Source organism: Euleptes europaea, chromosome 3 (assembly GCF_029931775.1).
Source record: "Euleptes europaea isolate rEulEur1 chromosome 3, rEulEur1.hap1, whole genome shotgun sequence".
NCBI classification, from domain to species: Eukaryota; Metazoa; Chordata; class Lepidosauria; order Squamata; family Sphaerodactylidae; genus Euleptes; species Euleptes europaea.
The window spans coordinates 85,779,238-85,791,788 of NC_079314.1; the positions used below are offsets into that span (position 1 = coordinate 85,779,238).

Consider the following 12,551-nt stretch of genomic DNA (forward strand, 5'->3'; position numbering starts at 1 on the left):
AAACATATTAGCCAATTTTGGAACACAGCTGTCCTTGAAGTGAATACATACCTAAAATTAAACACCACTGTCAGAGAAATTAAGAGTATTTAGCCGACCTTGTTTTTTAGTTCTGATAGCATCTCACAACACTTCCTACATGATGTATTAAACAAAACTCAACTATTTGCCTTTTGAAAAAAGTTGAGTTTTACCTCCCAAAGTCAACATTCAGAATACTGTGTGTGTGTGTGTTAGGTGCCGTCAAGTCGCTTCCGACTCATGGCGACCCTATGAATGAAAGTCCTCCAAAATGTCCTATCTTTGACAGCCTTGCTCAGATCTTGCAAATTGAAGGCTGTGGCTTCCTTTATTGAGTCAGTCCATCTCAGAATACTATCACTATATGTGAAATGTAGTTGGGAGTTGTAAAATTGGCAAAAATGAGCTTAACTTTTGTCTGATTTCTGTTTAGCAATGGTACAAAGCATTCCAGATTTTACCCAGCGTAAAAATTGTTGCAAGTCAACCCCTCTTCAGTAATAATTGTTTTATTCTAGTACTGAAAGACAGTAATTAAAAAAAGCTTTATTTTTCTCTTCTATAGTTGAAAATTGGAGGAAAACACAAATCTAAATGAAAAATTAATACAAAATAACCTGGATCATAATTTAGAAAATGTCACTTCTACAAAATGTCAGCGAGGCCCCAATTCTTTGCTTATGAATGTCAGAGGCACAAACATAAAGTTCTTTATGTCCTTGATATCCTTAGCAGACCACGGATGCGTCTAACAAGTGCTTGAATGAAAGTGTAGCGTGACCGAACTTTAGAATACAGGCCTTCAATGTCAAGGAGCTTCTTCTGCAATGATTCCCCAAAACTGTTGGTAGCCTCAATCTGAAGCTGAGGGAGAAAGAAAGGGGGGTGTAATTAGCCTATTTTAACAATCACCGTTCCTAGTTCCAAGTCTAAATAATGCTACCGGGGGGTATATTTGAAAGGATATACCAATTAAGAACCCCAAACACTCTATGTACATAGGCACCATCATTAAGGTACAAGTGTAAATTATGTTCTGTCACCTTATCAATGTCAAAACCTGGGTTGTACCTACCACTCCACTCAGCTAAGTGCAGAGCCTCTGGTACAAGGAGCCTTCCCCCATAGTTTTAAAATTAATTTTGAATTGTTTCCGTTTACAAAATACGATTTTTAATCAGTTATTTCAACTCCAACTGAATCATATCAATATCCAGGAAAGGAGGTGGGAAAGAAAGAATGCATTGGTTCATTCTCCTTTCTTCCGTTTAATGGATGTGAAATATCCATCATGGAATGAGCCAGTACAGTTTTAGGAACTGCAACTGTATTTATGTGCAACAACAAATAACTTTACATTGAGAGGTTCACATCACTGAACTACTGTTTCTGATTTAAAGGATCTTACCTGATCGATATCATGTTGACTCACTCTACTCAATCCACTTCTAAAATCCAAGTTAGGATCTGAACTGAAGGAATCTTGGAAATAAAAGTGATAACAGTTATTTATGTTCAAAACAAACTTTCAAAAAGACAGCGAGTAACAGTATTAACATGGGGATCAGCGATAACTGCTGTATCAATAACTTCTGTTCTTTTGGCTAGCAAAACCATCACACTCACATGAACACATGCAGCTGCCTTATACTGAATCAGACCGTTTGGTTCATCAAAGTCTACTCAGACCGGCAGTGACTCTCCAGGATCTCAGGTAGAGGTCTTTCACATCACCTATTTGCCTACTCCCTTTAACTGGAGATGCTGGGGATTGAACCTGGGACCTTCTGCATGCCAAGCAGATGCTCTACCGCTGAGCCACAGCCCCTCCCCAAACTCAGTTTTAACTCGGTTAAAAGTAGTCCAAGGAGCCCCATGGCGCAGAGTGTTAAGCTGCAGTAGTGCAGTCAAAAGCTCTGCTCACGACCTGAGTTCGATCCCAACAGAAGTTGGTTTCAGGTAGCCGGCTCAAGGTTGACTCAGCCTTCCAAGGTCGGTGAAATGAGTACCCAGCTTGCTGGGGGTAAAGGGAAGATGACTGGGAAAGGCACTGGCAAACCACCCCGCAAAGTCTGCCTTGGAAACGTCGGGATGTTACGTCACCCCATGGGTCAGGAATTACCCTGTGCTTGCACAGGGGACCTTTACCTTTTTTAAAAGTAGCCCAAACCAAAAGTAAATGGAAAGAATTTGCTTATCCCCGGCAACACCAAAATTAAGTTCCTTTTGCATCAGCACCACCCCAGACCTTAGTACCTTCATCTTGGTGGGAGCCTAACCTGTTCAGGTAGGTGAAATAGCAATCAATTTCAGCAGGTGGTATCAAGAAGGCTTCCATAATCCAAAACCAGCTGTGAGCATAAGTGCACATGTTCTGGGGCTAGATAGGACAGGATTGTGTAAACACACATGAAAGAGCAGCTCTCTCTTTTAGGCCAAGGAGGAATGGGCTGCAGGGAACCTAGATGCTGGCTGAATTTCTCAACACTGGCCCCCTTTAACCTGCTGTGGTCTCTCTCTTTTCCTTCTCCCTAGTCTCAGGTTACCTGACTAGTTCCTACAAAATCCTGCTGCTTCTGTCTATCCTGGAGGGAAGATATCAGCCCAGCAGAACTTAACAATATACTACTTGTTGACCATTATTGTAAAGTTTACATTTGACTCCATGAAGATCAGTCCAACCACATGAACACATGAAGCTGCCTTATACTGAATCAGACCCTTGGGTCCATCAAAGTCGGTATTGTCCAGGCAGAGGTCTTTCGCATCGCCTACCTGCCTAGTCCCTTTAACGAGATGCCGGGGATTGAACCTGGGACCTTCTGCATGCCAAACAGATGCTCTACCACTGAGCCACATCCCTTCCCCAACCAATGCAAGCATTTTTACTTATCCTGCAGTACTGCAACGCCACACAATCTGCAGCATCATTAACCACAAAATGTTTAAACTCAAGTAAAATTGTGTTTTGACCAAGGGAAAAAATTATTACGATACACATTAAAGCAGGCTAAAAACCATTCAGTTTTTTAGCCTAGAGCTTAATGCCACAAGAATGCCATGGAGCATAAAAAATGAATAAAATTTATTTTTTTAAAAAGAATGCCATGGAGCTTGATAAATATTACCTTGAACTTTTCTGCTCTTCAATGGAATCCTGGAAGCTAAAAGAGAATCTTGGGAATCTGCTGGGGTGCAGTACAGCAGATAGTGTTCCAGATGCCGCCAAAGAATAAAAAGGCACATTTCTATAATATCTGCAAACCTCAAGTAAAGGAGAACAAAGTTTACAGAACCTCTCTGGAGTTGTACCTTTCTCTTTGGAGAGCGGTGTGGATGTGAAAAAAATACCATGTACGCATTGAATGTTATGCATGCAGCCTCAATGGAATTACTAACAAACAACATTCCACATATGCACATCCTAGAGATCACCTTCTACTAGCCACATTTAACATTGTTCCAGATTACTCAGGCAGCAATCCTCGAGCACTTGCACAAATAGAAGCACACTTCATAGCAGGTGTTTTTTCATGAAAACCTTCAAATCATGTCTAGAAGACAAAGATGTACATCTTTTGTTTACACTGTCTTATGCTGGCAATTATGTATGTCAAAATAGTTAAGAATGTTGGTTATCATCCAGCCTGATGAAGTGTTCACTGTGTTGTGTTTTGGTAGGCCTTAATGAAGTTTATTGTGTGGTTTTGCTACAGCTGTTCACCCAGAAAGTTAGAAAAATAAAAAATACTTATGTCCAAAAGCTTAAGAATCTTTAGTAGTTTTGCATTAAACATGATGCAATAAACTTCATCTTTTAAAAAGTACACTTAAACCACACTTAAAGAAGAACTGAACTTTTCTTTTCTCTAGGAATTCCAATATGTTTCACTATGAAACCTTCACAGTAAGGTAAACAGGGGAACTATTAAATTCTGAAATTCCTTATGATTCAAACCCAGAATCTGATTTATTTGAAGGGCTGTGTAGCTCAGCAGTTGAACCATGAGAGTACAGCTCATCGTTACCTACATATCTGAATAGTTTGTCTCCAAGTGCCACAAATTGGTCAGATAAATAATTAGCAAGTTCAAGAACAATCCTGCCAAGTTCAAGAACAACTAAAGAAGCATGTAAGGGAGTGAGGGCAGGGGAACAAGGCCACATTCACGCTGGATTTAATTATCTAGTTCTCAGCTCTTATTGCCAAGACCAGAAATAATGTTTCGCTATCATGTTAAAATTAAACATTTATAAATTTTCCTCAGTGCAATAAAAAAAACCTTTATAACCATCAAAGGATACAGCAACACAGTGAAAGTAACTTGGCTCGATTGTTTATTAGCTTCACTAAACGCCGTCTTGCTACAATATACTTTTGGGCAGTTGAAATTTTGTCCACTCCGGCAAGCAAAACTGACTGGCAGAGCTACAGGAAGAATAAAATATAAGCAAATATTGGTAGCCTAATCACTGTAAAGTATAAGAGCCTTGCAGAATTCTATTAACTCCCCTGTCAAACATCCATATGCATAAATAAGTCTGACATCCCATGCTAGAACAGGCTACGACATTTAATTTACAATTCTGGATTGTTTATGTTGTTCATCAAATTGAAATGTTTTGCACTTCTATTCAGAGAAACCATTTTTTAATTAGCATGATAACTCTGCAAATGATGAGAAACATTCTAGTTTATTCATCTTATTGTCTAGAAAAGTAAAAGCATTTTCATCTGTCTAATCTCAAAATGCACATCTCACAGTGACCCTCATAAGAATCAGTAAATATCAAGATCTTTAAAAAAAATCAGGAAGTTTTTCTCAACTTCAACATAAAATTGCAGTCACCAGTTTCATTTCCCCCCTCAACTGCACTATAGCTCAACAGCACAAAAGGCAAATATATAAGGCCATTACAATAAATCTGAAGTAAGCCTGCCTCAGCACTGAAGATACACAAGAACCAAGGTAGTTACCTCTTTTATTTCGTCTGGTGGTAGTTGCTCCACATTTTGCAACTTGCTAACACTCTGACGATGGCTGTCGTAGTAACTGAAGAAGTCATTAGCACTCTGTTTTAACAGGTAGACAATTATACCCAGGCCAGGCAGTCGCCAATACTGGATTGCTGGAGTTTGTGTGTCTAAAGCAAATTACAATCCACATTAATGAAATCATCCCATGTTCCACAAAAACTAAGCTTTATTATACTAGACCTGACCATTATTTAACACAAGTGGTAATAACCGTACACTAGCAGTGTAATCCTGAACATAATTACACATTTCTAAATCCACTGAAATCAATGGGCTTAAAAGGGTGCAACTCCATTTAGGATTGTTCTGCAGGTAACTGAATATCTTGAACCACACAAACAAGCAGTCATAACTTTTAATTCCATTTTGATTCTAGGATCAGTGCCAACTTCTGACCCTCTTCCTGGCCAACTAAACATACTTAAACTTTTGGAGAAATGTCTGTGGTTTTGTCATCATGCCACACCTGGAGATTTAGGATTATATTTCAACAGAAACTCTGTTACGAAAGCATAAATGCGTATGCCTCCAAAGATAAACTGTGCTACTATGTTTGATTATAAAATAGCTTGCTTGGGCGACACATTTATTGCAAATGAAGCTGTGTATTGTGTGGAAAATGGACCTGTTCAGGATGAGGGCTTTGACATAATAGATCACCTCACTTGCCAACTACCATTTCAAACAGTTATGTGAACTGGCATTCAGCTGCCCAGATTGCTGTTAAAAGCATAACAATGAAAAAGCATACTCCTCTGTCTGCATGAATGCTTACTTTACACTTGGAAGCAACCAACATTATCAGGGAAATAACATGCCCTTTGAAGGATAGGTTCAAGAAGAGTTGCTAGATGGGTAAAATGTACTGTTTTCACATATAAAACAAATCAGCTTTACTACTTTTACTACAACTTCTGACTTCACCACTAATCCTTCAAAGGGCATGTTATCAGATCAAAGCAGCTTTTTGCAACGTGATACAAATGTAATCTCAGGTTATGAGAAAACACGTGAGGGTTTGTTAACTTTGTCCAGCTTCCAGAATATACCTCACACCAGTAAAACCACAAACCCACCTTGTCGAGGTCCATCTCGATTGGCAGATTCAGAAAGGCTGGGAGTGAACAGGCAAATGGTGTGCTCAAATGCAGGGGCATTCTGGACCATAAGTGACTGGCAGTATTGCATCACATTGGCACAAATCTACAGGGGAAGAAACAGTGTGGGTTAATAGCAATCAAAGACAACCAGTGGATGAAGTCATTTCTGTCATGACTGTTAGAGCAATGATCCAGAAAGAAGAAAACAGTATTTTGAAAATTTGGAGTAAAGGACCCTTTGTTACATTACAAAGCAAGATCTCACCTGCTGCATGGCCAGCTCCATTTCATCCCTCTTATTCACTCTGTCTCCTTCCGCATGATCATCTTGCAACTTAAACTGACGAAGTCTATCTGAGCCACTAAACCGTGTCAGAAGGCTCAAGCACTGGCGCTGGTGGCAAAGGAAGGTAAACAAACTGGTGATTGGTTTTGCCTGTCAATTATAGTTTCTCTGTTATTGTTGATAATTTATTTAAAGAAATAGCTGTAGCGGGGTACTTCTAAGAACTGTCATATTAGCCTCAAATTCTTGCCTCCCCCATTCAAATCAATGGTATATACCTCAAATAAGAACATAAGCCTTGTGTTGCCAAAAAATACTGCAGTGCATTTTATGAATGTCACAACAGTCCATACTTTGGCTGTGACTCTTGAAGTACATGCTCTCCATACATACCAAGGCTTCCCAATTCTCTTCTATGAAGACATCCCACATGTACTGGAAGAAATCCCATTCAAACAAAGCATTTCTGTTCACAGAAAAATAGAAACCTTCCTATGTGTGTTTAGCTTAATGCTCCGTGACTAGCAAATAACTCATGTATTTTACTCTCCAGTAATTCCATGACATACAAACACATGCTACATTGTGAACATCTTACAGGCTGCTGCCATCAAAATCTTAAATTACAATGTAGTTTCTCTCTCCAATACCTTAGTGTTTATTTTTAATGATTTGCCTTAGATCTTAGTTTACAGCTATATTAAAGTGTCTGATTTATTTTTTGTGCTGATGATGATTACAATCCTGGTGGATGGCAAATAAAGGTAAAGGTAGTCTCCTATGCAAGCACCTGATGACTTCACATAATGACATTTACTAGGCAGACTATGTTTACGGGGTGGTTGCCATTGCCTTCCCCAGTCATCTACACTTTACCCCCAGCAACTGGGTACTCATTTTACCGACCTCGGGAAGATGGAAAGCCGAGTCAACCTTGAGCCGGCTACTTGAAACTGACTTCCATTGGGATCGAATTTAGGTTGCGAGCAGAGCTTTGACTGCAGTACTGCAGCTTACCACTCTGCGCCACGGGGCTCTTGGATGGCAAATACATTTTATAAACAGTACAGGAAATGCCTCTCCATCAGATAACAATAAAAATATATTAGGGAAAAAAGGTGTCATGCAAACTATTGAACAGAAAGCAAATGCTGTAATTATAGCACTGTTTACCTGAAACCGCCCTATATGTCCTTGTAATTCAATCTGCATCCCTTCATTAATATCAATATCCAAGTCACCTAGCACACCTAAAGAAATAATATATATATATATATATATGTCATACATAATTATGAAAAAGGAACAAACAATCAATGCCAGCAACCAAAATGAGTGGATCCGAACCATTCACAACAACATACAAAGACATAAAGAAACCAAAAAGGCTGTTAATGGAATGTTTATGCCCAAACCAATAAGAGAAGCTGCCAAATATCTCACCAGGCAGAGCAGCTCTGCTGAGTATCCCAGTCAATACGGCCAGTTCTTGAAAGGATCCTGCACTGACTTCCTGACACCTTAAAATTGCCTGGATCGTGTCTGAATGGGATATTAAAAACTGTAAAACCTGCACCAAAAGAAAAAGCAGAACATATAGAATTAAGTTGAAAATTCAATTAAGAATTTTACAAGCAACGTCTCAGGGTAGAGGGCAGGACATAACACCAAGAAAAAAAAACGCACCCAGCAGCCCTGCCACGGGAAGCAGCGACAACAGTAAACAGCATCAGTGGAAGTTCCTGCCTACTGATTTACCTGTCCTGCAGCCTGCACATGCTGTGTCACACTAGACGTGAGGATCACCTGGCACAGCTGCAGAGCTGGCAAAAGAATCTGGCGGTAACGCTCCACAGGGGCAGGAATGAAGACCGGAGATTCTCTCATTCCAAATATTCTGAAGGAGGCAGGGAAACAAATCAAAAGGAGAAGAATTGACTGGTAGCTTTAATGAAGCGTAGAAACAACTTATATGTGGAAACACATATATAAACACAGGAAGTAGCCTTAAACTGAAGCGACTGATCCAGCCAGACTGATATTACTCCCACTAACCGGCAGCATCTCGCCTTAGTAAGCAGTCTTCCCTATCCTGCTATCTTTTCACTAGAGATGCTGGGGGCTGAACCTCAGATCCTAAGCATGCAAAACACTGCTCTGCTTTTTAAAAATCTATTCCACTGTTCCCTGGAACAGCAGAGTGGCTTATGCAGTCCTTTCAGTGATCTCAGCTCAAAGCTCTGACCAAAATGACACTTGCTTAGCTTTAATGGGGACTCAATCCACTGCATCAAAATTTTAGCTTATTAACAGTGTGTGGTGGTGGGGGGGGGAAGCAGTGAAAGTACTATGTTAAGAACATTATGCTGATTGGAAAAAAATATCAGAATCGAGTAGCACAAACACAAGACACTGACAATTGTTTTAACCAGTTATTTTAGTGTTTATTATTTCTGCCTTGAGCCTTTGGTGCAGACTAATGCCTTAAGAGTTAAATACATGAAACTGTACTGAATGATCTTCCCACGTTGTATCGAAAAGTTCCAGATTTTGTGGCAATTATGTAAAGATCACAAAACAATACCATGCTGACTAGCGTGTATTTCAATTTCTGCTAATTTAAAGTAGCAGAATTTGTATACTTTGATACCAAATATTAAATATCTCAATGATATTTGAGCAAAAAGCTACCAACTCTAGCACAGCAGCACTGTTATTTTTTGGTGTTTTTAAAGATATGATTTTCCTTGTAAATAAGAGACCAAAACAAAGCAAAAAAAGAAAATGTGTAACAACATAATGCAATTACATCAAAAGAAAACAAAAAGAAAAATATAGCAGCACTATTAACTACTCATGTTTACTGAGATGGGATTTATCCTGGCAGAATAACTAATTTAACTAATGAATAAAAATCTGTATTTGCATTTTAACCACCCTTTCCCCAAGGAGCTTGGGGAAGTATACACAGCTTCCCTGAACTCTATTTTATCCTCATAACGACCCTGTGAGATGTTAGACTAAGACAGACAGTCCCAGGGTCACCCAGTGAACTTCGTGGCAGACAGGGGACATGAACCCAATCCAGTGCTCCAACCACCTTACAACAGTGGCTCTCTTAAATAATATGAAATGCTCAACATTTAGATATTATTAAGGCACTTTTAGGCTGTCTCTCAACAAAAAGTTCCTGAGGCAGTATCAGAAGAAGAGTAGGTTTTTATACCCCACTTTTTCTTTACCTTTAAGGAGTCTCAAACCGACTTACAATTGCCTTTCGTTCCTCACCCCACAACAGATGCCTTGTGAGGAAGGTGGGGCTGAGAGAGTTCTGAGAGAACTGTGCCTGGCCCAAGGTCACCCAGCAGGCTTCGTGGGGAGAAGTGGGGAAACCAACCCAGTTCACTAGATTAGAGCCGACTGCTCATATGGAGGAGTGGGGAATGAGACCCGGTCCCCCAGATTAGAGTCCACTTCTCTTAACCACTACACCACACTGGCTCTCACAATTAAATGCACAATAAACAATTACATTAGGATGTATTTTTCATGTTTATCAACTGACAGCTTTGGAGATAGCTCTAAGGCTAAGTTCTGTGGGTGTTGGGGAACTTACCCCTGTTGATCTGTTTCGGGTCGCATGTCATACACTCGACACTGTGCAAGCCTCACAATCGCGCCAGATCTTAGCAACTCCAGTGCTCCCTGCTGTATTTTGGCCACTTTGGTCAGGAATGCCTGGAGTACATCACAAAAGGTAAAATGAGCCAAGGCAGGTCATACAGCAAGAACCAGCCTTTACAAGTGTTTTACTCCTCAACTCTTCTCTCTTTCAGTGAGCGATTACATTAAAAAAATACAACTGAGATTAAAACAGAAGACACAAATTAAATTTGTGTTATGTGCAAACTAACATACTTTAAAATGCATTCTCCGAGAATATCTGAGCTATTGCCCAAACCAGCACATGATTTTTAAAGACAAAATCCCTGAAATGCAACACCTAGTTAGAATGGGCTCAAATAGCTGCAAGGATTCATGCAAACCATTTAGCTGGCACTTGTGACAAAACCCCTGATTACCACTTAACAAGGTTCTCTTAAATAATCCTGGTTCAAAGAATAACTCAGTATTCTACAAGCAACCATGAACCACCCTTGGGCTTTACCATTTTTGACTCATAGGTGTACAGTGCTTTCAGGAGAGGGGGCTGGGGTGTGAGCAAGCTTTGTAGCTTCAGGTCGTCATCTGCTAGGCTGTCCACAAGCACTTTCAGGTAGCCACTGTTTGAGAGATACACCAGCCACTGTTGCTGCTTATCCACAGAAACAATGCGATCAAGTAAGGCCAGAGCTAGCATCTGAAAAAGAGAGAGACTGATTCAGTTCTCTAACAAGGGTGCAAAGGTGATCTATTTTCTAACTAGAAGGAATCAATTCATACATGCAAACTCTGATTTAATTCAGTACACTGCTTCCTCAACCTATTTAACTGAAGATTTCTTCCCTAGGTGACTCACCACACAAAACACCTGGTAGTGTACACTAGCTAAGGAAGTGCCAACTAGTGAAACTTTGTAGTGTGTTCTCTATTTGAAAAGTAATTAGAAATATTACCTGAGGGGGAGGGTTCAGAAAAATGGTTGCCCACTTTCTATTTTGCCAGGCTGCTACTGTGCTAATTTCCAAGAAAAATCAGAGCAGGCAAAATGAAAAGCCAGCTAAGTCTGATTATTGATTAATGACATTTTTAGTAAAATCATTTGCATCAGGAAATGCTCCTCAGTGTTGAATGCATCTGCCCGATTTAAAAAACTTTTCATTAAGGCAAAAGCTTTTTAGAGGAGAGTGGTGCTGGTGGTTGTGCTACATCCCTTGATTATTCCTTTTAAAAGAGCTCTTTCACTAAACAACCAATTAAAAAAAATCTCAGTGCAGGCCAAAAACAAAATCCACTGTGTACATTTTAAACTAAAAAAACAAACTAGGTAGAATGATCAACTTTACCTATGTCCTACCCCTCCTCTACACTCATAACTGGTTAATACAACTTATCTGTTCCTTGGGTTGCCAACTCCAGTTGGGGAAATTCCTGGAGATTTGGAGGTGGAGCTGGGGAGGGCAGAGTTTGGGGAGGGTCCTTAGAGAGTTATAATGTCATCGAGTTCACTCTCCAAAGTAGCCATCTCTCTAGTTTGGGGATAAGTTGTAATTCTGGGAGATCTCCAGGCCCCACCTGGACATTAGCAGCCTTATCTATCCCGACATCCTGATAATATGTATTTACCAACATCACAGCCTGCTTTTGTTAATGAAATTTATGACATCAGGGGGCATACTATACATTATGAAGGGGGAACCAGAAATGTGGGTGCTGTTTTTGGTGGCTGCCACATGTTTTTCATAGTGAAGCTGCCTTATCTTCAGTCAGCTCACTGGTCCTTTAAAAAAAAAACCCCTCAAAATGCCAAGAGATTCCTTCTTTCAATAAATGTTATAAATCTTTCAAATGGCAACATCAAAAAAATCCAGTTTATCAGCTGGCCTGCTAAAATGGAAAGGAAAAAGTGTCATTTACCCGCCCTATTTCATGGCCATCACAGGCATCTCGGCAAACCACCTCCATTAGGGCGGAACCATAGCTTTCAATAATTGCCATATTTTCTCGCTGCAATTTACTGAAAGCATCTTCAGGAGCTGTTAGACGCTCCCACATAGTTTTCTGGGCTATAAAGAAAAGGAAAAAAGATTGAGAGGGATAAGAGCTACCAAACAACTAGTCAGTTATACAGTTCATATGTCTTTTAAGATGCATAGACCCAAACATTGTAAACTGATGATTTAGCTAGAATCATCACATGCGTACAGGTATTTCTTGCCAAAAATCTTTACGTCAGAACAAAAAGTGATCAGAAAACTGTTAAAGAACCTGGAGGGAAAATGTGTTTCTGAAAAGACACTAAATAAAAGGGCAGAAGATATATTCAGTGGGAACATGCCATGATAAAAGAAAATGTAGGAAATTTATTCATAGTTTTGGTCCTTACAATCTGCATGAACACAGATGAAATCAAAGGCTGGATTAGGGAAGGGAAATCACAGGCCAG

At 39.8% G+C, this 12,551-nt stretch overlaps 1 protein-coding gene across 1 annotated transcript in view; it reads right to left on the bottom strand.

Moving 5' to 3' along the window:
• Nucleotides 1-727: 727 nt before the first annotated feature.
• The window catches only part of NUP205 (nucleoporin 205), a 50,310-nt gene continuing 38,486 nt past the window's right edge, over nt 728-12,551 (bottom strand). The window contains exons 31-43 of the mRNA XM_056847418.1: nt 12,023-12,171; nt 10,614-10,805; nt 10,062-10,183; nt 8,204-8,342; nt 7,889-8,015; nt 7,619-7,695; nt 6,425-6,553; nt 6,136-6,262; nt 5,000-5,166; nt 4,327-4,450; nt 3,150-3,278; nt 1,430-1,503; nt 728-885 (exon numbers count right to left, since the gene is read on the bottom strand). Coding sequence (XP_056703396.1) covers nt 733-885; nt 1,430-1,503; nt 3,150-3,278; nt 4,327-4,450; nt 5,000-5,166; nt 6,136-6,262; nt 6,425-6,553; nt 7,619-7,695; nt 7,889-8,015; nt 8,204-8,342; nt 10,062-10,183; nt 10,614-10,805; nt 12,023-12,171 — 1,709 coding nt within the window. The 3' untranslated portion in view covers nt 728-732. The remainder of the gene's footprint in view (nt 886-1,429; nt 1,504-3,149; nt 3,279-4,326; nt 4,451-4,999; nt 5,167-6,135; nt 6,263-6,424; nt 6,554-7,618; nt 7,696-7,888; nt 8,016-8,203; nt 8,343-10,061; nt 10,184-10,613; nt 10,806-12,022; nt 12,172-12,551) is intronic.